Source organism: Ischnura elegans, chromosome 2 (genome assembly GCF_921293095.1).
Source record: "Ischnura elegans chromosome 2, ioIscEleg1.1, whole genome shotgun sequence".
Taxonomy (NCBI): Eukaryota; Metazoa; Arthropoda; class Insecta; order Odonata; family Coenagrionidae; genus Ischnura; species Ischnura elegans.
This window is the reverse complement of record NC_060247.1, coordinates 79,038,659-79,065,729: the sequence shown is the minus strand read 5'-3', so window position 1 is coordinate 79,065,729 and position 27,071 is coordinate 79,038,659. Positions and strand designations below refer to the sequence as shown.

Here is a 27,071-nt window from a genome sequence, read left to right as displayed (position 1 = left end):
ATCTCTAAAAATAATTTTTTTCCGCTTTTTTCTGGGCTTTTCTATTTCACATGGTTTTGCTCTGCAAGGACATCTTTGTAGGTGAGTTTTTACAATCTATTTCATTATTACTTTCATTTTATAATTCGGAAAACAGTAATATCTACTCTCAATTGTTCTTATACCTTTTTAAAAAAGAAATGTTACAAATATTCAAAGCGAAATTAAAAAAAGATCCTTTTGCAGTTGACAAGGAGAGCTAAAATACTTTATTACAAGGTATTTTAACTTTTAAACGTAACGATTGCCGCGGATGTCTTCCCGGAGGTATAACTCTCAGGATAACTCAGCGTTAAATTTAGACCACCAGATGGATGTAAGCTTATTTCAAACTCATTTAAAGTTCAGCATTACTGAGTCAGATAAATGAACCCTAATCGTCTCCTCCACAATTAATGATATTATAGTCCACTATATGCATTATTTCCTTGCCTGGACACTGCAGTGAAGCTTGATCAAGATGAAAGCTATATTGCATCTGAATGTCCACACATTATAGTGCTATCGTTGATTGTTTCTGTCATCACATCATGTTTCTGCTGCAGTTATTCATATTTTATAAGATTTTCCCGACTTCTTAAATGAACCCTCATGAATAATGTGTGGCAAAAACTCAACACCACCTGAACTAATCTAATGGCACTCAGCCTCAGCGATTTCACTACTGCAAAGATAGTAATGGACCGCGCTATGGCAGTGCCAGATGGCCTAGCACCCAGCTTCATATCTTCTTCCTGCTCAGGATCTTTTCACAAATAGCCTAAAAGATACTATTTGCCCACTGAGGGGAAAGTCATTCCATGATACCTTGAGATTCAAGCTGTGAGGTACTACCATGAGTGAATGCTTTTCAAGTAATGCTTGACAAAAATGAACACCAAATTTGCCTCTTTAATATCCACCATTACTACCACCACAAGTGAAAAGGGGGTAAATAACATCATAAATTTGGACAAAATCTTCTCTAAAAATCTGCATATGGGCTCTAAAAAGAGCAATTCTTCAGATAAGTATTCAGTGTAACATATTCGAATATGAACTTTTCACAATTATTACATCACATCTTATATTTTAGGGATTAAAAAATTAATAATCCCAGCAAGATTGAAAGTCCAAACAACTTTAGGAGAGATCGATCCACCAGGGCTAGTGGGGAGCGTAGATGTCCCCTTCTCCGAGACGGTCTGACACTTGAAAGGTGAGCTCTCCAGTTATGGAATTTATCAATGAATTGAAATGAGTAGAACCTCTGTTTGAGTGCTCGCTTATTTTTAGAGCAGTCTTTTTGGCCGTTAGATGCCTGAGAACTCATTGATGATTAACGGGAATTTAAGTAATAGTTTTAGGAGGCCAATGTTATGTTAATAGAAGATCTGAAATCGAAATTTGTCTTTTCGCGCAGTTGAGAACACCTAATGAGGCAATTTTTGCAAAACATTGGCCATATATATTATTAAAATGTGATTATTTTTTTAAGTAAATGTTATAGCATAGATAAATTTACTTTTGCATGAATAGAAAGGAATGATAAAGCAAATATTGTATTGTTGTAACCTGAAAAAGACATGATTTCGATAGACATTGGTTATTAGCAAATAATTGGTGATTTTCTAATGATCTTCAGCACTCCTTATAATAGACTCCTACTTTAATTCTAGAATCATCCCTGTCATAAATGTTATGGCTTATTTATCTCCTACTATAATACATACTGCCTTCTCCTGGAGGGAAAAACAATTTCAAAGAAGAATTTTTCTAAGGCTGAAATTATGCTAGAACATTTGATTGACATGCAATCAATTTTTTACATCAGAATTATATTTAATCAGGGAAATGGGCAACTCCAATCTGAATTACACAATCTAGTACAAAATATATATATTTCCATTGTTGCATAATTTATTCAAGGAAATTAACAAGGTGCATAATCACCTCTTACGCAAATATAAATAATGATTTTAAATTACAGAAAAATATAAAAATATCATATAAATTTCATGTGCATCATAAAATATGGTAACAAATTTTACCATGACTTCATGGTGAGCTTTGAGTTAAAAATGCTTCATATTCATTGTTACTCTTTAGTGCAAAAAAGGCAAGTGCCCCATAAAAATAGAAGTATGCATACAAGTAAACATTGTTATTTGGAAATAGGGACCAGAGATTTGCAAATTTAGCATTTAATAATATAACAAATCAAAGTTTCAAAGTAACCAGCAATATCAAGAATGAGCACTTGAATGATCATATTCCACAACTGTGATGGTGAATGTAATATTCTAGCTCTCTTACCTACAAATATGAATCTCCTTTCACCTAAATATCTCGAGTAACCATCTCCAGTCATCGGTCTCAAAGAAAAACTCATTTGTTCAGTCCCACATGTCTGATAATTCACTCTATATTTGATCTACACATATTAAATATATTAAAAGACTTATTTTCAGCTATAATCAAGGTGATGAGACAAATTATACATATATGTACTTTAGTGTGCCTAAAATTGATTTTGTTGACTGTATTTTGCAGAGCACCCAACCTTGGGACACATGATAACTTCAGAAAAACAAAATTGACTGCAAGAGTGAAAAATTTTTAAATTTGACTGATACGGGAGGTGCTGGGCATAAGAAAACGCAAGAACAAACTTCCATAGGGACCATGAGAAAAACCATAGGACTTGAATTCTAGTAAAATGAAAACGTCCCCTATCTCTGCTTTCCAGCTTCATCTTCAGCATGAACCATTATTAATCTGATTTATTATCACTGAAAAGCTGACTTTTTCTCCCCTAAAATATTATCAGCAATGGCCTCAAAACATCATGTAATAACTAATATAGTATGTGGGGAACACTCAAAATCCTTAAATACTCAAATGAATAAAATGATTATGAAAGAACTTTAAAAATACCTTCACAACAAAAAAGTTCACTAAATTTAAGAATATCCACCATTTGTTGACTTTCATTTAAGCTGAAATTTCATGAATCCCTGACGACAAAATAATTACAAGAAATAGAATCATGAAAACTGGACGTGAGAAAAGCAAGAGAGCAAAATATGATTATTCATCTTGGTTTTTCGATTTCTATTGGCTACAAAACATGCTATAGGCATGAATACGTAACTGCTTAAAGATAAAAAGGAGATTTTGAAATTTACACAGGAAAAATAACAATGTTTTACTGACTCTGCATTCAAAATATAAACGTATTTAATTTTCCAAACACTTTTCTGGTTAGAAGTTGTAAAAATAGAATAAGTATCAATAAAAATATGGATAAAATTTTTTAATCATCCTAAATACCCAGACAGGTATTTATCGAGCAAAATTACTTTTGTAATTTTTTCACAAAAAATAAAGAATTTTCTAGAAACTTTGTCCCGGTTAGAATTCTACATACCATAACGATAGATAGTCACTTCAAGCACTCAATGGCTTCAGATATGCACAGCAAATACCATGGTGATAAAATATGAATGACTTTGCTAGCAGCTTTTCTATTACCACAGTGAAAATTTAAATTAGAAACATGAGTAATGCAAAAAATGAACACTTATATAAAACTCATTTCCATGATTTCAAAAGTCATCTATCCGGCTATTTGGCATGTTTACTTCGACAATTTTCATCAGAAGGCCAGTTATATTGCCAGCTACATCGGTATATTTACAGCATGACATACTTAGCTGTAGATAAAGTGGATGAATAACAAATATGACGTGCATCATGACGTTATCAATTCATTGCGAAGAAATTAATGCAGATTGTTATTCCACTAATTTTTCATATGATTGAGACCATGAGGTATATCATACCCGAACTTACTGCAGTGAACAGAATTCTTAGCATCATACAGCACCTGAAGATAAAAATGAAATTACAGGAGCATGTAAAATTTGGCCAATGAAAACACACTGTCTCAATATGAATGCACAAAAATATAGCAATTGTAATTTAATTTAACTCTATTATCAACAATTCAATGCAACTGGATAAACATAACTCAGAGAGTGTCATGCCGAGGCACCATTGCTATTTACATTCTATTGTTCTCTATTATTCACCATTATAGCTGTTATTTTCTTGGCCAAGTTTATGTCCACATAGTAATTTATTGAATTCAATGATTTTTTTCTCATTATAATAGCATAGATAAAAATTTAAGTGGTGAAATATCTGTAAACATATTATTTCAAAGGTTACAAGTGTAGCCCATTTCCACCAACATTACCAGAAACAGTAGGTCAAAGTTTCATCTTAAACAGCAAGGTATCATTATGCCGAGGTTTTCTAAGTACAGTAAAACTTTAATTTTACGCAGTTGGAGGGACCGAAATATGGGCACTGTGTAAAATCAAAGTGTCTAAAATCAAGAGTTGGTATTAAGGAGGAGTATAGTTTTCAGGATAACACTTGCTCATTATTTTTAGAAGGCTTACTTAGTCATACCATTTTGTGCATTTAGTTCTGATTTAAGCCAGAGCCGGAACCAGAAAAAGTCTCATATTTGAAGTTTTACGGTAAATGAGCATGAAATCCTTTTCAATCGCATCAGATATATGTTTCCCGCATTCAATTAGTCATTTGGAGGCAAGAAAATGAAGCCTAATAATCTTATTTACTCACAAGCAACACCACAGATGACATGTTACCTTAAGAGAAACAACGTTGCATTCCTGAACTATGTTTCCCATGGTTGAACAAAATGGTTGAATTGCCAGTATTTCTGGCACTAAGATTACTTCTGTTACCCAGGAGAAATTTCGGAATGGTGATACTAAATGCTCGCAGAGAAGCTAATTTTTGAAAATATTCTCATTAAAAGCAGTTTTCAGGATATCCGTTTAACCACCTACAGACAAAAAAATATTGGAGACTGAAGAAACGAGATATCTGAGGATAGTCATCCAAATTAACCCCATTAACAGGGAGCAAAATTTTGCTAATACATCACAAAGACTTTACACCCCATGGGCCTGGGTTCAAGTCCTGGCAGTAGCAGAAACTTATCAGAGATGGCCCTATCCCTACTTGAGTGTAATGTGGAGGGCACTTCCACTGCACCACTCCGTCCATCAGATGGGAAGTTAAGTCCTGGTCCATTTTGAGCTTATCATTACAACCAGGCTAATGGCAACATAGGGTACCTATCCCCCCAGCCCTTACTTCATGGCGCAAATGACCCTAGCTGTTGGTTACCTCCTTCCAAATAGCATACCATAGATAATACGGAGCACACAGGACCCGGGATATTCGGAAATTCAGACTTTTCCGGTGCTTAGATCACTTTTTTAAGTGAACTATTTAAATAACCGCGCATCTACCGTCATGCCGCCAGTGATGAATAAAAAAATGATTAATAGTCCAGAACAATTTTCCCACTTCATAATTTTCACGCATTAAAAAAGCATTTTCCCATGAAATTTTAGCATTAGTAGATTGAATCTACCGGTTATAGCTTCTCTGTCGGCATTCTTCAGCGAATTCAGCGCCGGGACCTTCGACTCACAAGCTGTGTGACTCATCTTCACGTAATATTTTGCTTCCCCATATCTGATAACAACACGGGAGACTTTTTGTATTTCGATTTAATGGTACTATGCCATTCCTGAGTTTAAAGGGACTGCCTTATCATTCACGTGTTGAATTTTACTTCAATGATTACATGACGATTGACGACACGAGTTATTCTTCAAGGGCATAAACTCCCGTTCCATTAAAAATAAACGCTTGCCACCTAGCGAAGTTAAGGTAGTAGCTATTCAAGTTCCAACCATGTTTAATTAAAACCCACTGACAATGAGATGCAAGTTGAGCCAGTTCTGATAAGCGTGCCGCGCAAGCAACTTTCCCTTGCCTCCGTTCGTCCTGCAGATGTGGGGTTAGCCCGCGGAATGAGACAATGCATGCTGCTTTGACCATCGTGTTGAATCACCATCGATTTACGTCCATACTAGAAGTACGGCTATCTTATTTGGATCACCTTGGAAGCCAAAATTTTGGCGCGGGAGGATTTTTAACGGGTCTTTTCGCCGTTATATTTCGCTGGGGCGACGGAAAACATAGCATTGGCAAAATTCTAGATAACCTTCCATTAGGGATAGATATTCTGTAGTTCATAATTCCTGATTAGCGAGTATCTACTGTAATTACAATAAATATGTTATGGACAGCGTCGATCAATAAGTCGAATAATAAACGAAAGGTGACAACGTTAATATCTCTGGCGATCATCTGTCTTAATCAAAAGTAGTTACGCATACATGGCGATTGCCGTGTGTTTTACGTTACGATATCCTTCTTCGGTGAATTTGAACTAAGAGCAATATTCGCGTTCGTAAAGGAGCCTGAAATATTAATGAGAGGGCGCAGGGGGAAGCAGTAATTAGATTTGCGATGTTTTTAGTTTCAAGCTCAACAGCGCGATGTCATTTCAACCGTTCCTGTATTCATTTTTGCAACTCATTGAGACGAAATAATAACCTAACTTCATGTTGCTCCAGTCGGATTTTCAAAACAAGCCTAAAGACAACTGCGTAAAATCAAGATTACCGACCTCTTTGGGGCTGGGGTTATCCTGCGCAAAATCGAAAAACTGCGTAAAATCAAGAAAAGATGTCAAATCGAAGTTTCATCATTGCAATTCCCTATCCTTTCCGGCCGGACTTGAGTGTCCCTGCGTAAAAACGAGACTTGATGTAAAATCAAAGTGTGTAAAATCGAAGTTTTACTGTAGTATGTATAAACACTCACCTTAAAGAATTTGCCATTTATACGTTACACCTTATCAATGATTTATCTGATTTAACATCACAGGACATGATTTATATTTACCTTCCAATTGCGGCAAAGGTAAACTGAATAGCTATGCATATCACCGTATTTTCAAGATAAATTATAAGAAAAACTATTTCTTCATGATATGTAATACAATTTTCAGTACTTACAGGGTTGTCTATATATGCTTCACAGCCATAACACCAAACAGAGAGATCAGAAATACCCAGAGTCAATGGATGGTTTGTTTCCAATCCATGAAACATCATATGTTCCTTAATGTAACGACCACAAAGAACCTAAAAACATAATAAAAAACTCTGTTATGTTACCTTTTCATTTGAATTAAACCATTATGCACACACAAAAAATAAATTTCAGACAAAAAGGTCAGTGGCAAAGAATATTCCACTAAAAGACAATATCTTGAAGGTATTGTACAAATACAATTGCAAAAAGACTTTTGAAATTCAAAATGTTTTCTATACTTAAAAAAATCAAAATTGATCCCATAAAAGTTTCAATAAACATTCTTAAATGAATACTACAACTGAATAATTCTACTGAAAACTCATTAATATATGGTTTTAAACGTTTAAATTAAATTTGGATCAACTTTTGATATCAATTCAAATTTATTTAGATGTAGGGATGGGTCGAATCCACAATTTTCACAAATCCAAATTCAAAATAAAATCTTTCAGGGATTTGAATCAAATCTCGAATCCATTTTCACAAAATTCTTAAAATTTTGAAAATTTATGGGCAGTATGCATCGGTATTCACCTCCAGGAAGAAATGATTCATGAGCAATCAATAGGTAACTGAGCCATGCCACTACTAAATCCCACATTTGCCCACAGGAAGCACTATTAGTGGCTCTTGCATAGATCATAAGAATATGAATTCCAGAGAGCGCCTAATAGAAATCCATAAACGATTTCAAATCCCAATGAGACAAAACCCTGGTAAGCTCAGTGTAAGCAATAGTGACCTCGAAGTTGTATTATTCCCTATTTAGAGTACGCTATTTTAAATTGTGCTCCTTGATTTTAATCAAAGAAAGAAAAATTATTGGTAGCATTACTGTACAAGTCATTCATATTTTAACTGTAAAAAAGATAAAGGTGTTATTTAGAAGCTTTAGTGTTCTAATTTGAATCTCATTGAATCCACATTCGAATCTTCAAATCCTTGAATCTTGAGGATATGATGGATTTGGGGGTTTGGCAGATTTGGTGACCCATGCCTAATTAGATGATATTGCTTTTTTCACTCACCACGTAGCAAGTTAAGCACACCCAATTCTCTTCGCAAGAGAGGCATTGCTCACATGGTGCCCTGCAGTCTATACCATCCTTTGGAACATCCGCCACTTCAGTGAGATGAGGGCAGTCAGTAAGTGGTACCACAGCATAAGCCTCACCCTTTAAAGGAGATTAGAGAGTGATTTAGAAGGGATATACTTTAATGGAAACATACTTATGAATAGACTTAACTTCAACCCATACAATTGAATAAAATATTAAAAAATTCTGTACTTTGGAGGTAAAAGACACAATGTCCATATTCCTAATTTTTCAGGAGAGCAGTTTTAAGGTTTTTAAAAAATTTAACGAGTATTTACTAGATGGTTAGGTTACTATACCAATTACATTGCGGTATAAAAATGTTGTAAACTTGTTTCCTAACCTTATAGTAACAGAATTTAACTTATTTTTCTAACCTTAAAGTAACATTTATGCTTCAGAAAAAGCATTACAACATCTAGTCACTTCCCATGGTGTGAAAGTTCAAAGAGCATATTTTTCTACTTTAACAAAGACGTGGATAATTTAATTTAAACAAATTCAGGAATATAATGATCACAAATTGCGACACAATCTTTTGCTATTTGAACAATACTCACTTAACATGAAAATGTATATATGCATGCACATTTTATTAATGCAGCATTCAACTTACTGTCGAAAATTTCACATCAAAACATGACTTGTTCAATCAAGGTAATTGAGGGTACAAGAACTTTAATATTAACCTGCGGACTCAGTGAAGAGAATATATAATTTTGATGGACCTGAAGGAATTGAATTATCTCAGAGGAAAATGTCGTCACTAAACCATTTTTGTTTAGTACCAGGGTGTCATAACATGAACAATAAGTCGAGAAAGGAGGACACGAAACTAGAGAAGAAAAATAAGCACCTATTCAGAACTGTGGTAACTGATTTTTATTTTTAAAACACCGTTTATTTTATTCCTGCATCCCATTGATGTTGCTTGAAATATGTATGTATATTGATGAAATAAAATCAGGCACCATCTCATTACTGGCAAAATATTTCCATTTCAGTCGCTGCCTCTCAGTATGTTGGTTCCAGTTGATTCCACATGGTTCGTGTTCCCAAAGCCATGAAACAGAACATAACAGGTGTATGATTATGAATGAGGGAAGGGGGGTCGTGAACAATCCCATGTCTATAGTCGTGGGTGCACCAACTATTTACGAAGCAATGTAGCATGTGTTCATGCACACCTCTCTGCTATCCATTCCCTGATCTCACGCTGTATGATAGGGCCAATCTCAGAATATAAATTTCACTCAATATACCCTTCCTCACAAGTAAAAGAAAATTTAAAACATCTAGCCTCACTCACCAATCCTTCCATCTGCAGAAATGAAGCGAGGCTTTTGCTGGAATATCCACAAGCCTCATCACCACCAACAGCCCCGCACGCCTCTTCCTCAGCAGCAGATGCACCACCATCCCTTGCAACACCAAGCTCAAGCTCTACAACTGGTGCATCGCTCTGCTCTGCAGATGATCCTACACTGCATTCCAACTCTTTATCTGCCTCACTAGCACCAACAGAGTAAGCTGATTCCTTCACAGTGAATTCCTGCAGGCAGGACCAATATGGTTGTTGAGCTTTGATCACATTCTGTATGCTCTGCCAAGCATGAGGCTGGCAGGGAGTAGCAACATTGAGGACTGGAAGCGGATCCCCAAGAAGGGCTTTGGTGCAAGCAACAAAGGATAGTGATGTAGACGTGATGTTGTATCCACCTTCTAGGATGATCACGATTTTCCCATTGGCCAGTGTGGATAGCCAGCTGGCCATGTGGGCATATCCCTCTGGAGTCACTTTACAGCCTGAAAAAAAGCAGAAGTAAGATAGTAGATACAAACAGACTTCTAACAAGTACCTATCATTTAATATTATAAAGAATTTATTAGTTAATATTATTTATATAATATTATGTAAGACTGTTAGTAATATTATATAAGACTACTAATATTGAATAATTGCAGTCCATCATATCATTTCACAATGGCTTAATTGGTAAGTGGTTAACAATAATAAAACTTACTTTGTAATGCTCTTTCGATAAAAATTTACAAGAAAAATTAAACTATGCTAATTCTTAATTAATTCTTAGCAACCTATAAATTAAATCAAGAACTTTATCTAATCCTCTTTTGAAGACCTTTTTTTAGAGTAGCATTAAATAAAAATTACCATTTTTTGAAAAATGAAGAATTCTTGTATATATAAACAAGCCTAATTGAACTTTCTTATTATACAAACAATTTACTTCTCCCAATTACAACAAATATGCATGAATCTTGGAGAGAGAATGATTCCCAACCATTTATAGAGAGATGAAAACATATCCTTTTCAAATGCATTTGAAAAAGATCTTGAAATTTGACTTCGCTTATTAAATTACACCTCATTTTTACAGAAGGTAAGAAATAAAAGCCAACATATTTTGAGAATAATTTAGAAACTTATATTCTGGCACATTAATTTTTCAATAGAACACATTATTTTGCTTTCTGAGCTTAACAAATTCCATGCAGGCCTGATTTTCATGAAGTCGTCAGAATCGGCCGATAAAATAAGAAAGAAAAATAGAGAGAGGTTTTCTCGCCATTACTTCAGTTCAAATACTGCTATTTACGAACGGCACACACGGGTCGCAAGAGGGAAGCTTGCTGAAGGCCGTGCACACGATCGGAAGACTCGGAAGTGGATATTAGTCACGTACAGAGGCGGAGAAAGGGCTCCTGGCCCGACCAAAAGAGCATGTCAATTGACGTGCTCCGTATCTCGGCTTGGACGGGACCATGTGAATTGAAGTGCTCTGCGCTGAATGTATTAAAACATTTTCCGTGTGTGCCATAAAAAAATCTGACAAACCTGTGACAAAGGCTTGAAGATTATTTATTATTAACATCGGGGCTCTTCAAAAACATTTATCACTTAATTTGGGCACTATCAATCATAACTTTAGAAAGGTTGTACCTGGGTATACAGTGGAACCTTGATCTATCGTTTTTCAGGGGGATGGACGAAAAAAACCATGAATGCAGGAAAACCATCGATGCAGGAATGTTTGGCTAGGTTGCCTATGTACCAGGAAACACCGGTCTTTGGCGCGTAATTATGATATTTGCTAGAGGATTCAAACAATACTTTAGCCAATTACAGGAATACTAGAACTTTATCAAGACACTTGGTTCATATTGTTAATTTGACTAATATCTCTTTCAAATAACACCCCACCTAACTAAAAAATGTTTGCTCTCCACTCGGCATTTACACTGCTATTATGGATTTCTCTCTGATGTAAAAATTCTTATCCATGAAATGCCATTTCAAGTACACGTATTCAGGAGAGCAATGTGCATGTTATGCCTAAAACAACCGCTTTCCCCGGCACAGTGATTGGTAGTGAGATGGATCACATAGGCCAAAAATGGTCAATTGTCAATTATTTGTTATGTTCCTGTCTAATAAATATATTTTTCATGTGATTTAGGCAATCTAGCGTGAGCAATGTTGCGTTAATCATCAGCGGCACGCCCAACTGAGCCTCGGCTTCATCCCACTTATTGTTTTCACCAGGTAGCTCGCTCTACCCCCACGCCTACCGTCAGTGGTAGCAGACAGCCCAAGGCGTTCTCCAATATTCATGCGCTTCTATCCCTGATGCCTTCCTTCATATTCAATTATTTTCAGTCCATCTTTTAAAGTTCTCACTTGTTTCTTCAGAAGGACCATGGTCCGAAGACAGATAAAAATAAAACTAATAAAAAGGAAACCTGACTTTATTAAACCCACACGGAAAACATTCGCTAGTTTGAAGTCAACCCTCCCTGGAAAGTACGGAAGCACTCACGCGAGGTGAAGTTCGGAACTGATGCTATCGTGTATGGCTTACGCAGAACATACTGCAGAGGGTGAAGCATAAACATTATGACTTCGCCATGAAATTTTTTGTTCTAAAGAGAACGCACATTCTTTTCTAATTAGTGTAGCGCCAGATGAGTAGATGAATTCGGATTGTTAGGAGGGAGAAACAGAATATCCTGAGAATAAATCCCTTCCTCAGTAACTCTGACAAGTGAGACTTATAGTAAAACTCGTAAATTGATAACTGATAATAACCTGATATCCTGTTTTCGGAAGCTCAGCTACGAGGATATCGAGATTCGCCAGAAATCACCATTGGATTTTTCCAACTATTTCCTTGCTTTAAATGCTTAAATAACGCTAGAAATACGTCATGTTTGGTTTCGTTCTTTTTTGAATAACATGCATATTATAAATATTTCAATCTCATAAAAGTATAATACCAATTGCCGAAATTCATTGTTAGACACCTATTGGGCTAATAGGTGATTCATGTAGCAGCTGACCTCCAGAAACTGGGAAATTTGAAGGAGAGAGGCTGAAAAATGGACGTGGGAAAATTATACAACGGGACCGCGATCTTCAAACAATCACTGCGGGAAAACGATACTTCGGGGAACATTGGATGCGGGAAAAAATTACATTGCCTTAATGGAACTTTATTTTGGACCAGGAACGGCGACCAATGAATACGGGAAAATGATCAATGCAGGAACGATAGATCAGGGTTCCACTGTACATAATTACCTAAAGCTTTTGGTTACCATCCTTATCTCATTTATGATAACATGACCAGTCCTTAATGTTATTTCACAGCCATAATTTCAAACAGACAATACATTCCAATGTATTTCATTACCTCCAAGTGGATCACCAACTGCAGCATCAAAGCCAGCAGAGATGATTACTAATTCAGGAGCATACTCATACGCAATGGGAAGGATAACATGCTGAAATGCAGTGAGATACTCACTGTCTCCAACACCTCGCTGTAAGGTGAATCACGCACAAATTATTAACTTGATCACCAACAGAAAATAAGGCCATTGTTTAGGGTAATGGTTTCCCTTCTATGCATAATTGTATTGACTTCAAATATTACCATGAATACTAAATTAAAGCACAGAGCTACAGATAGCCATCCGTTACAAATACAACTTTGCAAGGAAGGTTTAAAGAAAGGTAAAAATGTTTTATATCCTAACAAGAGCATTTCTCAGTATCTACAAGATTAAAAAAATATGAGATACTCAGCTCAATGAATTCCTAGGAGTATGATAACACAAAATATTCTCAATAAATCAAGTTCAAAAGATTTCAATTAGATTATCTCAGAGAACAATAACAATTTCAAAAAATCACCTTATTCCAAGGAATGTTGACATTAAAACCTCTTCCAAGGCCTTCTCCCACAACAGAATAATTAGCATCCTTTGAACTAGGGAAAAAGCTGCCATTATCATATCTATGAAGAGATACATAGAGAACCCTAGGTTCTGACTCAAAAATATGCTGTGTTCCATTCCCATGATGCACATCCCAATCAACTAACAGAATCCTGGAAATATAAAAAGGATTGCTCATGACAAAATATAGAAAACCCAAAGGATAAATGAATGTAAAAATGTGAGTTCATGGGTCAATTACAATTTTGCAAATTTTCTTGTTGAACCAGAAAATTCTAATTCAAGGGCCATAATATGTATTTTGCTGGTTTGCACCAATAGATAATGACTTTTCCCACAATCGATCGGCAGCCATGCCGTACCGACGAGTAAATGGGTAGTAAAATGTGTCAAAGTAAAATATAAACCAGGATAAATACAATTTAGAGAAGAGTTACATTATTTTTCCTTCGCTTTTAAGTTTCACTTGAAAACATGAATAGAGAAGACGGCTACCCTCTCCACAACTTGTGGAAGAGGGTCATACGAGAAAAAAGGAGGTGGACCAATCAGCATCCAGCATGAAAAATTGGCACCAAGAATGCACTATATAAGTCACCAAAATTGAATCCCGACATTAACCTGAGGACGCCGGTTGGAATACCGGAGAAACTGCCGTCGCAAAGAAAATCCACGCGGTGAAACCCAGAAGCATGGAGACATCAATTTAACTGATGAATATAAAAGGAGCACATTGACAATGAAAACATGAAATCTCTAAATACATGATTTATTTTGTATTTGCATTGCTATAATTTATAATTCTAGAAATTTATTTTCTCCATTCCGCTTTTGTTCAGCACAGCTGCTGCTTAAAGAGACGACCCAAATGCAGGTCTACCTAAGGGATACCTATATTCTACTTGTTTTATTTATTGAATATATGTACTTTTTAATCCATGAATAAGTGGAATAAATATTATTATTATTAAGAAGTGCATGGAAAATAATTGCAAGAGATTAGGTGTGAAATCGTTCATCATATTAAAACTAATCCTTATGTCGTTGAATGCAAAGAGGTCACAGTTCACATCACCAGTATAACAGGACTGCTACCTTGGCTAGCTTAAGTATTTAAAGTACAAGTTTCTAATTTTCACTCGCCGTGTTGTTGGTAACATAAATTCTCTCACTTTTACTTCCATTCCATCATCATCATCACTGGTCAACAATCCTAGGATTGGTTTGACGCAGCTCTCCACTCAGTTCTCCTATCAGCTAATCTTTTCACACCTACGTATTTGTTCTCTTTCACATCTCTCTTTACTTGTTCCATATATTTTGTTCAGGGTCTTCCTTTTCCATTCTTGCCTTCCACTTGTCCTTTGACGATTGTCTTCATCAGGCCATCATGTCTCAAGATGTGGCCTATAAGGTTGTTCCGTCTTCTTATTAAGGTTTTCATGAGGCTTCTCTTCTCTCCTACCCTTCTTAGGACTTCCTCGTTACTAACTCCGTCGATCCATTTGATTTTCATCATTCTTCTGTAGCACCACATTTCAAAGGCCTCTATCCTTGCTTTCTCCGCTGCGGTCATTGTCCATGCCTCACTTCCGTATAGGAGCATACTCCAGATGTAGGTTCTTATAAATTGTTTCTTTACTTCCATATTTAAGTTTCCCGCTGTAAGCAGGTCTCTTTTGGTGGAGTGCTCTCTTCGCCTGGGCTATTCTGCTGATAATTTCTTTCTTGCTTCTCCCGTCACTAGTTAACTTGCTTCCCAAATAACAGAATTCATCCACCTCTATCAGTTTTTGCCTCCCTATTTTAATGTTGGTCTTGACTTCTTCTCTTCTGCTGCATACTAAGATCTTGGTTTTCTTCGTGCTTATTTTCAGTTGATATCTACTCATTACCCTACCCATATTAACCAGAATATTTTTCAAATCCTTCTCTGTTTCTGCTATAACGGCTATGTCATCGGCAAATCTTAGCATGCTAATTTTTTCTCCATGGATATTCACTCCCAATTCCTTTTCTTTGATTTCACTTCCATTCCACAACCTTAAAATTCTCAAGTAAACATTGTTTTCAATTGTAAATGAATACAGTAGACTATCTTAATTACGAAGTTCACGGGACATTTGTAATGATGAAGTTCATATGAACGTTTCTTTTAGGAATCGTAAAAAAAAACCCACACCTAGTCAAATTTTCTTGTCTCTTCAATCTCCTGTACTTATAGTCACACTGTGAAATAGCTTCAGCTTCAAGTGTATAAAATACATGATTAAATTACGTGCACATATATTAAAACAAGCACATTCGTTTCATTTTCTCAAATGAAGAATGCAGCTTGACGCAATCGAGGGTTATATCTTCCCGAATGCAGTAAGTCCTCAATATATGAACAAGATGCATCCCTTGATACCTAGCTCATAAGTTGATAAACCAATGCAAGGCATCAAGGAGTGTGTTTATCCAGTAGAATACAGCACTACATCACAAATTGAGATTTAACTCTCGATTGGGACAAACTGTCTGTAAAAAAAGCAAGACATCCGAGTTTGAGGAGCTCTATCGTCTAAACAAGGCAAACAATTTCAATGCAACAAAAAGCATACAAAAGAGACTTTATTTCTACATTGGATCATTTACTTAAAAAATTTCTGCCCCATAGTATTTCCTGTACTTAATTTTTTTCTAAAAAAGTGCCTGTTTTTTTGCGCGTAAAATCAAGTTGCCCAATTGGGAGTGCTAGGTATACCCGTAGTTTTCATTCCAATAACTAGAATTTTGATGTAAGAAAGCAGCTAAAAAATAATCACTGTCCGCTGGAAGGAAGAATGAGTGAAACACTGAACAGTTCCCGACATTTACGCAGCATTCATTGCTTAGATTATGCCCAAAGTGCGAGTTCCTCTATGCCACACCGTGTCGCATCGACCAATTTGGAAGGTGCCAAATTTGAAATTTGGGTACACTTGAATTTTTCGAATGATTGTACTTCTAAAAGTTCATAAATTGAATGTGGGTAGAAATAGGACTAACTGTATGTCCAATTTATGAGTGATAATGAGTGGGTCACTTTGATTCCACAAGAATGAAGCTTATTATATGTTGCATACTGACGTATCTTCTACTGAAGAGAGAACCATAATTGATGCTCTTGGTCACAAAACACAAGGAGAACTTAAATTTAGAGCAATGATTATAACATAGCATAGTGTACATCCACCTAAATACTGTTACTTGTCCGTGGAACTTCGTAATAAAGTTCTTTTTTTAATCACTGGGACCGGGACTGAGGTTTGCAATTTCATAATAACGTTTCTTTAACTATAGATTGGATAGGCCTTTTCATCGTGACCAACGATTTACTTCAAAATAATGAGAACTCCCTAATTAGGTTGTTCGTATAAACAAGAGTCTACTGTAAATCCTTTTACTAAAAGATTTTTATTTAACTGGGCTAAGTAGAAATTCAATGGTAATAATTTAAATCATCAATAAGTTAGCCAACGTCCACTATAAACATGACAAACCAACTGAATCCTGGCAGCACTAAAAGCTCTTTGAAATTGGTTTGAGTGCTACTGTCACCCAGACATTTTATATCATCACACAACAATTAGATTTCACTCACTGCTCAACAAAGACTGAGGAGTGCAAAGACACCAACAGCACACAACCTTCGTCGCTCGAAGTTGTATGTCTTATAGATTTAGATTTATGTAGATGGTTGTATTTGGTGCCACCTAGTCATTTGTCACATTGTCATTCAGGGGATGACCACTCTTGCACAATATGGGTGATTAATGTGACAAAGAATAACTTAATTTATTTCATGAGGCTGACTGAATCTTAAAATAAATTGCATAGTTACCTTTTCAGACCATGAACTTTCACTGCATATGAGGCAGCAAGAGCTGCATTATTAAAAAAACAGAACCCACAGGCTTCATCGCTTTCAGCATGATGACCTGGAGGTCGCACGGCACATACTCCACGCAAACTATTGTCATTTAAAACTGCATCTATCACCTGCAAAATTTTGAAATAAGAGAAAATTATTAAGTGTATGCAAAAATAAACATAAGTGATACATTTTTTGACTAAAGCTTTCGTGGCTCATGGTGATTGAAGAGAGACAGACAGGTAGGTGTATGCTGTGTGATGTATCGGAAATTGCCCCAACGTTTTGTGACCAACTGCTGGTCACTTCTTCAAGAGAATGGTGCTGGAGTTTGGTTTTTTATTTCAGCTTGGAGAGGTGAGCAGAGGGGTGAGGACTGGAGGGGGAAGATGATGAAATGTCATGGATGACTAGGTTCCATGCATTGCTAATTCTCAATGTGGTATATCTGTTACAATTATTTTTGTTTTCCTTTATCTCGAAGGCTTTGCGATGAGTCGGGTTTTAAAATATTTCACCTTCGCGATGATTCTAGATTTTTCAAAATTGATTGCGTTCCCTGTGGCTTCGTGCTATGCTATGGTTGACTTCGTTGAGTAACCCAGTCGAATGGCCCGCATATGCTCTTCTAGTCGTGTTTTGACTGTTCGTCCAGTTTCCCCAATGTATTTCTTACACTTGTAGGGGATTTCGTACACTCATTCAATTTGAAGTGGCATCCTGTCCTTAACATTTCTCAAGAGGTGTTGTACTTAGGTGTGTGGTTTAAAAATGGCCTTTATGTCAATCTTCCGAAGGATACCGTATAAGCTCGTGTAAGAGGCGCACCTTTTTTCCCAGATATTGCAGCCGAAAATGGGGGTGCGCCTCTTACACAAACTTCTTATCCTCCCCCCCTCCCCTTCACCGGTTGCAAGTTCAAGGGGAACTGAGTGGCCTTGGTTTTCAGCGTGAGTCAGTCATCTGAAACCCTGGGTCAAAATCAAGCGGCAGGCAGGGGAGTTTCTCCCTTAGTGACGTATTTTTAAAATGCTCCTGTTTGAATTTTTTGCAAGCATCGCGCCGTCACGTCGGTACCCCAGAGGTGAACATTGAAAAGATCGCGCGGGGTGATTCGCTCCGGAGCGGGCGCTAAATTTATTGCCGCGAGTGGGCATCCCGCGGCATTTATACTGCATATAGTAATATTTGTGTCAAAACCTGCGGTTGAAAAAATTCGAACGAGTGTGCTCACTATTGGACTTAATGGTGGATAGAAGATATCGGAAATGCTTATAAGTGAAGAGCACTGAAGGAGAGGTCGAGGGGAAGAGGGCTCCCTCCCCTCCGTATTTAAAGCTACGAGCGAAGGAGAAAGGGAAGAACACGTCCGATCTTGCATGTGACGTCGTTGCCTTTAAAGCGAAGGGGCGAAGGCACAGCAATGTGATATACGCAGTTTGCGTTGCCTGAGTTTCCAGTCCGTGTCGTCTTGTTTGAATGCGCTTATGCTACGCTTGTTTCTTCCAAAATTGTGCTGTTTGGACTATGTTGAATATTAATAGCCTTATTTCAGCTATAAATCTTTGTGTCAATCAATTAGAGCTCAAAAAACTTAAATGCTGTAAGATATACGTCGCGTTAGGTCTAATTCTTTTTAGAACCTCGTGCGTGTCATACAATTGCTGAAAGATATCGAGATATCTTCGAGCTCAGAAGGTGACTCACGTAGCATTTGACCTCCAGAAACTCGGGGAATTGAACCTGGTAGACCGAAAAAGGTCAGTTGGTGGAATGGGGTAGGGATATTTTGGACGGCCGGTAAAATATTGGCCGATATTTTACCGGCGAAGCGATGCTTGCACACACGCCGGATTTTTACCGGTCAAACGATACGTTGTTAAGTTTTTGAGCCGGCGCCGGCAATCCACAGTGACAATAGCCGGCAGCTAAACGGCATTTTACCGGTGCCGGCGTGTGGTCGGTACGTGTGCAAGCTCCAATGCTCTCCCATTGTTCACCATTGGAATGTGGACGGCCGATATTTTACCGGCCGTCCAAAATCGGTGTGTGTGCAAGGGGCCTTAAATCTACGACGTGGTTATTATCCTACGGCGCTGAGATTGCCCCGATTGTTGTTCAATCTCTTGGGAAAGCTCATGCCATTTGCCTGTCGTGTTTTGCCTTAAAATTTTCCACGGCTGCAATTCTATAGCAATACTACTGCGAGCGCTTTTAAACAAAATTGTTCGTGAGTAGGACAAGCTATGTAGAGCGATGGCGTATGCAAAGAGAGGATCGGAACTCTTTCTACTCCCTCTTATGCCGCCGCAGTTATCAAAATTTCCTTTTTCAAATAGTACTGAAAGAGGACATTTCGATAACTGTCGAAATTCCAGGCATAAGTCTGCAACACCGCACGATAGGACAAAAAAAGTCGCAAAATTTTTTTTCTTTATAGCTTCGATCCTCAAAATAGGGGTGCGCCTCTTACACAAGCTTATACGGTATTACCGATCTTATCCGTTGTTCCTTTCACGTATGGGAGGAAGGCCTTCTTTTGGCTGATGATGTCTTCCGTGTCTTTGGATGTGTTCCTGCCACTGGTGCAACTATGGGGGGATGAGGGGATAGATCCCCTCCCAAAGCCTCAGAGAAATAACATTAAAAAAAAACTATTGTGCAGTTTTGATATACAATGTGTCCCAAAAAGAATGACCCAATTTTAACTTGTAATAATATTGAAACAAATGTCACTAGGCAAGCGAAACAGCGCCATATGTGATCGGCATTGTTTAGAGTTTTAGAAAAATCCGCTGAATGTCACTACGAGCGCTGATGTGGAGCGTCCAACCCTTAGACCATTGGTCTAACAATTAGGTCTAACAATAAGGTCCAGCCAGTCTTCCTGAAGATGACATACAGGACCACGAGAACAGGCTTTACACTCTTGGCCTCCTAGGTCCCCTAACGTAACACCATGCGATTTTTTCCTTTTGGGAAACGTTAAACAGCGTGTTTACATTCCTCCCTTACGTCATGACATTGATGAACAAAAACATGAATATCAGCTGCTGTAGCTTCAGTGACAGAAGACACCTTACTCTCAGTTTGGGATGAATTCAGCTATCGGCTAGATGTCGTCCGCACAGCCAATAGAGGACATATTGAACATTTATGATGGTTTTTTCATAAACTTTTGTCTTTTGTGAGTAATTTAGTACACGATATGTTGATGTTAAGCCTCCTAATAAATAATCTTATTTAAAATCGGGTCATTCTTTTTGGGACACACTGTATAATAACTGTATCTGCTTAAAGTTAAATTTCAAGTGCCAAAATTATGTAAAATTTTTTTCAGGCATGCTATTTTAAAAAATTTTCCTGGACTCCCCCTTGCCCGTGGGGGGGGGGGGGGAGTCACCCCCTGAGGCCACCCCAATCCCCACCCCCAAAGCATATCCCTAGTTACGCCACTGGTTCCTACTGTCCTTGTTTGTTATCTATTTAATGTTGTGGGATATAGCTCTGTTGCCGCAACCGTAAAGACGTAGGATGGACTTCAGCTTCATAGTTTCTGAAGATAGATTCTTCGGGTCACACAGCCGGATTGAACGTTATAACAGAGATACCAGATTGAGAATTAGCAATACATGGAATCTAGTCATCCACAACATTTCTTCATCTTCCCCCTCCAGTCCTCACTGTGTTATATGGATTTTTATTAATAGCTAATGGCATGCACTCAACCAAAATTTAATTCCCTCTGAGTTTATCACTATTCATTCCACTCCTCATTTGCCCCATTTGGTGTCAAACGCATCTTCTCAAATTCTAAGAACATAATTTTGAAATTCATATAATGAGATGCATTCACCTCTAATACTGATCCAGCAGCAACAGAGGCTGACTCGAAACTATCAGGATGAATATATATTGATTGTAAGTCCTCTTCTTGCCTAATCATTTCCTTACGTTCCATTACAGAAGAGCGCTTGACCCACTCAATGTAGGACTCAGTGTGACATAGCAGCAGTTCTTCATCAGTTGCTGAGCGACCCTGAAGCAGTTGAACACAACAAGAATTTGAATTAACATTTGCAAGGACAGAAATATTGGCATTTTTCATTATAAATGAAATGTAAAACACCATAAGCAAGCAAATTTAAAAATAAAAGATACCTATTAGAGAGTTTAAGGCTTCACAATAAAATTGCAACAAACTATATGTAACAATGAATTAAATATCATATTACCTGCAACTGAAAACATCTGTCATAAAGACCATACTCTTGAATTCTATTAAGGCATGCTGAAAGCCTATCTGGCCTCTCTGGATGGCATCTGTGGAAAAAAATGTTTCACAGTTTCAGGATCAAGAAACAAGACACAAGAACCATTGATGCACATTAACACACAAAAAATTACTATCATAAGAGAGAGCTGAAAGGGGCAGAAAGAATTCCAAGAATGATAGGCAAGACACCTTACCAGTTCCTTAACATCCAGACTGCTATAAAGTTGGTTTGTGTAACAATTTTCAACTCCTATTTGATTTAATAATTTGGAAATTAAACATTTTCACGAGCTCCCAGGTCGGCAAAATCATTGCATATTACAAATAGCATACCATGCAAAGATAAACATAAAAATGCCAATGTTCATTCCAATGTTCAATATTAAAAAATGAAATGGTCCAGATTATAAGATTTTCCTGATTGGCATTAATGAAGATTACAGTGCAACCTCGATATAACGACACTCCACGGTGCACTAATAAACACTCGCTATAACGAATTGTCGCTTTACCGGAGGTGGAGCAAATAATAGCCAATATACCTGTTGCGAACAGATATACAGGAACAGGAGTGGTGCGGCGACAGATAAACATCTATCCGATAAACGTAAGCATAAATCCAGACGAAAGGTGATGTTTTTTTGCATCACTACATTTCCTTACTTAAATAACGACTAACTATTCAAACAATTTATAAGCGCCGCACTGAATAAAAATCATGCAAATCATTGTTTCGTCAATCATTATATTAATCGAACGATAGTTTACCACAAAAATTTGAGACTGAGCACTCCATTAACTTCATTTCTAACAGATCGCTAGCAGTTACAGAGGTTAAGGAGTCTTGATGAAAGTCTTCCGGCGGTGAAACCCTCGCTATGGCGAGAGCCAACACCGAAAGGGTCTCGTAAAAACGAATTTTTTAACACGCTTATTATAGGGTCAATTGACGGTGCATCGGCTATCTCTCGTAATAACGGGGGTGTCGCTATAGCCCGTACTCGCTTTAACGAGGTTCTACTGTACTTGTGTATACACTCTGACTACTCATAAAAATATCCAAATTGCACCTTTTCAACCACAACCAAGATCCACAACTTCTGTCTCATTAAAAAAGCTGATTATTCTCTAGAAAAATTGTTGTGAGGTGATATAATTAATCATTCGCCTTGACCGGGATTCGAACCCGGATCCCCCGATTTCCGGTCGGAACTTTCACACGATTGTGCATTGCGGGTGACACCCGTAAAAGTTATCACCGCAGCTAGTCCCGGTATACTTTAAACTGATATAATTAAGTTGAAATTTTGTTCTGTCCTGTCACTAAATAAATACTGAGCTGGTTAAAATGTTGTATATGTTTTCTGCAAAAATCCTCCTTTACATGCACTGAAACCTGTAGACTAGAGCACAGTTCTAGTTTTAAATACAAAAAATGTTGAATTTATGACTAAAAACACATAATTATGAGCAAACTTAATACATAATTAAGTGGATAATACGGGACAAATTACTTTATTAGTATGTATTCACCATATAGTTTACTGCAGACTAATGGAGCACATTCAATTAACATGATACACAGACATCTTTATGATAGTTTTAGGAGATAAAATATCTAGAAGAAATTTATTTAAGGAACAACTGGGTGATGAAAATTTCAAGAAAATATAATGAGCATTTCAATGGGAGGTTAGAATACTAAGAAAATATGATAATGAAATTAGCATCAGGAATACTTGGACAATGGTCATGATTCCCCAACAACTGATTATGATTCTCCAAACCTAATTATGGATAATTGATATTCTACTGCAATTTCAAACAAATGTATTTAATACTGCGAAAGAACCACAGAGAAAAAATCATTCGCCTTGACCGGGATTCGAACCCGGATCCCCCGATTTCCGGTCGAGTGCTTTAGCCAGTTAAGCTACCGAGGCGTCATTCTTCCCTGTGGATATTTGCCGACACTACCGGACAAGGTGTTGCTGGACTGCAGGGCATGTGATGGCACAAGCAGTCCAGGTTGTGTGCTCAGCGCCACAGCCGGAGAGCAGGCCCGGACATAAAACACATAGAGGTGTTCGCTCTTGACTAGTTTAAAGTATACCGGGACTAGCCGCGGCGATAACTTTTACGGGAGTCACCCGCAATGCACAATCGTGCGAAAGAACCACAGAGAAAAGAATCACCGTGGCTAGTCCCGGTATACTTTAAACTGCATTTAATACTTTGGTTAAGCAGATTTCTACTCACGGATCTCTCAAATTTTTGTGCTTCAGCATCCTGTCATCATAAACCATACAAACTCTCTCCTTAGGAAAAGTAAGTTTGGTTCCTGTTAGCAAATAAAATAACAAAAAACTAAGAAAATGTAATCAAGACATACTATTCAACAGAAATATGACTTTAGGTATACCAAGGCTATGAAATTCAGATTGCTCTTACTATCACATGTTCTGGATTATCAATCTCCTGCTGTAATTTTAGCTTTAAGAACAGTAAACCATAAGTAGACTAATGAACACACATTATGCTCTGCTGGGAATAGGCACTTAAAAGGAGCACAAATAGATAAGTACCGCAAATAATAAAGATGGTATTTCTTTACCTAGTGATCACTTTGGATAAAAAAATAAATTGAAATGTTGCTGTTTATTGTTGAAATTGATCAAATTTGAGAAGGAAATTTTGGCATATGATATCGATTAATTTAAAAAAAATCATATCTAGAATATTCTCGAGTGGTTACAAATTTTTCCAGATATTACAATTCACTCTAAGATATAAGTGGCAAAAATGAAACACCCCTGTGACTATGTTGGTTTCCACATAATTTCCTGCATTAAAATTGAATCATACTTTTTTTCAAACTATAAGAAAATTTTGCTCATTGATACACTTACACAATAGCAACACAAACACATAGGTTCTCAAGCTTCCAAATTCCAAAGTTTCAGTCCATTAAAAACTATCCAAGTTTTTACAAATGTGAATTTGATGTCAAAATTTATGATGGTAATTACATTAAGTGATCTAATATCATTAAATGAACTTGTTGCTCTTCCAATAAATATCATAAATGCGCATAAAGTATGAAGTTTACATATAGTTTACGAAAAAAGGACTAGCATCAACATCCAAAGATTAAAAACTGCAGAGTTAAGAAATTATAAAAACCAAAGGCCAGAAAATAGACTTGAGCTAGCTGAAAGCTATGGAAGTCATTTCCTCTACTACCTACTCACCTATAATCAATGAGTCCAACCTAGCATCCAATGCTTTACGCAGCTCCTCTGGTTGAACTGGATAACAGTTCCGAGTTTCATATACAGGTTGACCTACCCCTGAACCTGGCAGGTCCTTGGGGATCTTCTTGTCTGGCAGTTTCACACCTTCCATTGATTTACATCGCGACTGTGAAAGTGATGCCCAGAATGGTGCATGGACTTCCTTAACATAGCCGATTGTCTCCAAAATGCTGTAAATAATTATATGTAATCACCAGATAAAAATAAATAAATAAAAATTTGGTTTCACAGGAGCGAGTATAGCAAACAAGTATAATACGAAAATGCTGATAATTTTTTTCAGCAAGTCATAAAAAATGATCATAGACATTTAAAATAATCAAATGGGTGCAAGTCGGGGAAAAGAAAGACATTCATTTTGTCTCCAATTAATTATTACCTTTGAGATGGTTCACCGAGAGACTCAACTAATGGACAAGGATCTCCAAGTAGGGCTCGTAAAGTAAGGGAAGCTCCCTCTGCCAAGGACTTCAAACAATATCCTCCCTAAAAAAAAATACATAATAATGGGAAGACGTAAATCATAAATCTATACATATATATTAGAGATGGGTCGAATAGCAGATTTCTGGAACTCAAATATCGAATTCGAATATTAAATCATTGCTTGAATATTCGAATACCTCGAATACTAATCGATGAATGCGCGAATGTTTGACTCGGTTGCCTATGCAGCAGGAAACACAAGATTTTGGGGAGTAATTTTGATTTCCTTTAAAGGATTAAAACAGGAATTTAGCTGCTGAATGGAATATTTTAATTTTATGGAAACAATTGGGCATATAATTGATTCAACTAACATCTCTTTCAAATATTCTAAGGGGACACACCACCTCGCGAAAAATGATTGCATGCCATCTCGGCATTTACACTGCTACGATGGATTTCTGTCTTATGTATACATTCTTATCTACCAAACGCCATTTCAGCAGCACACCCATCTGATACTCTGCTTCATCCAACTTCTTATTTTCAACAGGTAGCTCGCTTTACCCCCACTCCTGCTGTCAAGTGCTAGCGGAGAATTTGAGGCGTTTTGCAAAATACACACGCTTCTCCACTGGATTTTCTTCAATTATTTTCAGTCCATCTTTGGAAGTTCTCACGGGATAAGAAGATGAATTCGAATTGCTAGCAGGGAAAAACCAAATATCCCTTCGTCTGTGACTGTAACAATAGAGATTTATAGCACAACTCATAAATTGTAACTTGATGTATGTTTTCGAGAAAAAATACCGCATCAACTTCCGAGAAGCTCTGCTGCTCATATCGAGTCTCACCAGAATGCTAAGTCTCCGTCGTATTTTGACATTTATTTCCTTGCGTAAAATGCTTAAATAAAGTCAGAAATAAGTCGTGTTTGGTCTTATTCTTTTTCAAATTACGCGCACATTACTAATATTTCAATCGAATAAAGGACTAATATCAATTGCCGAAAGTCATTGTTAGACACCTTTCGGGCTAATAGATGCCTCATGCAGCAGTTGACCTCCAGAAATGGGGAACTTCGAAGCAGGTAGGCAGGAAAAGGTCAGTGGGTGAGAAAGAGGAAAGGGTGAAACACGATTCTATTATTCTCCTGTAACTTGATTTTTTCTTTTGAAGCTTTTGATCTATGGTCTTCCTAATAGGAACCCTGAGTCATCTGGGGCCTTTTCTTATTTCGGAGAGGAGGAAAGCGTCGGAGGAGGGGTGGACTATCCCACGGCACTGAGGTTCTCCTGGTGGGGGAAACTGGGGATTTTTGGATTTTTTCACCCGATCATTTTCGGTTTCCCACGTCGAACTCTTTTCACCGCTCTAATCCGCGAATTTGATGTAGTTCATCAACTTGCCTAAAATGGCGCCGCATGCACTAAACGACTAGAGTTATCTACATTTTTCCAAGTCATCTACCAACGACGCGCGTGCGACAGTGTATGGTGCGAAATTCAAAGTATTCGAGATCGTACCTTTAGCATAATTATTCGAGATCTCGAATATCGAATACTTTCTAGTATTCAAGGTATTTGAGTATTCGCGGATGCTATTCGCACATCTCTAGTTATGATACTTTTTCACTACGATTACAATTACAGTAAAACCCCGTATTTGCGTTATCGGAATTTACGTTTTCCCGCAAATTGCAAGTTTTTTTCTGGGTCCCGTCATAT

The 27,071-nt window shown here is 37.2% G+C and overlaps 1 protein-coding gene across 2 annotated transcripts in view; it reads right to left on the bottom strand.

Annotated features, from left to right (window-relative positions):
* Positions 1–1,916: 1,916 nt before the first annotated feature.
* The window catches only part of LOC124154024 (histone deacetylase 6), a 37,356-nt gene continuing 12,201 nt past the window's right edge, over positions 1,917–27,071 (bottom strand). For both annotated transcript variants that reach the window (XM_046527505.1, XM_046527506.1), the window contains exons 10-21: positions 25,298–25,404; positions 24,856–25,088; positions 23,864–23,945; positions 21,564–21,651; positions 21,185–21,367; positions 17,299–17,456; positions 13,390–13,585; positions 12,887–13,016; positions 9,484–9,980; positions 8,106–8,252; positions 6,996–7,124; positions 1,917–3,907 (exon numbers count right to left, since the gene is read on the bottom strand). In XM_046527505.1, the coding sequence (XP_046383461.1) occupies positions 3,824–3,907; positions 6,996–7,124; positions 8,106–8,252; positions 9,484–9,980; positions 12,887–13,016; positions 13,390–13,585; positions 17,299–17,456; positions 21,185–21,367; positions 21,564–21,651; positions 23,864–23,945; positions 24,856–25,088; positions 25,298–25,404 (2,034 nt within the window). In that variant the 3' untranslated portion in view covers positions 1,917–3,823. The remainder of the gene's footprint in view (positions 3,908–6,995; positions 7,125–8,105; positions 8,253–9,483; positions 9,981–12,886; positions 13,017–13,389; positions 13,586–17,298; positions 17,457–21,184; positions 21,368–21,563; positions 21,652–23,863; positions 23,946–24,855; positions 25,089–25,297; positions 25,405–27,071) is intronic.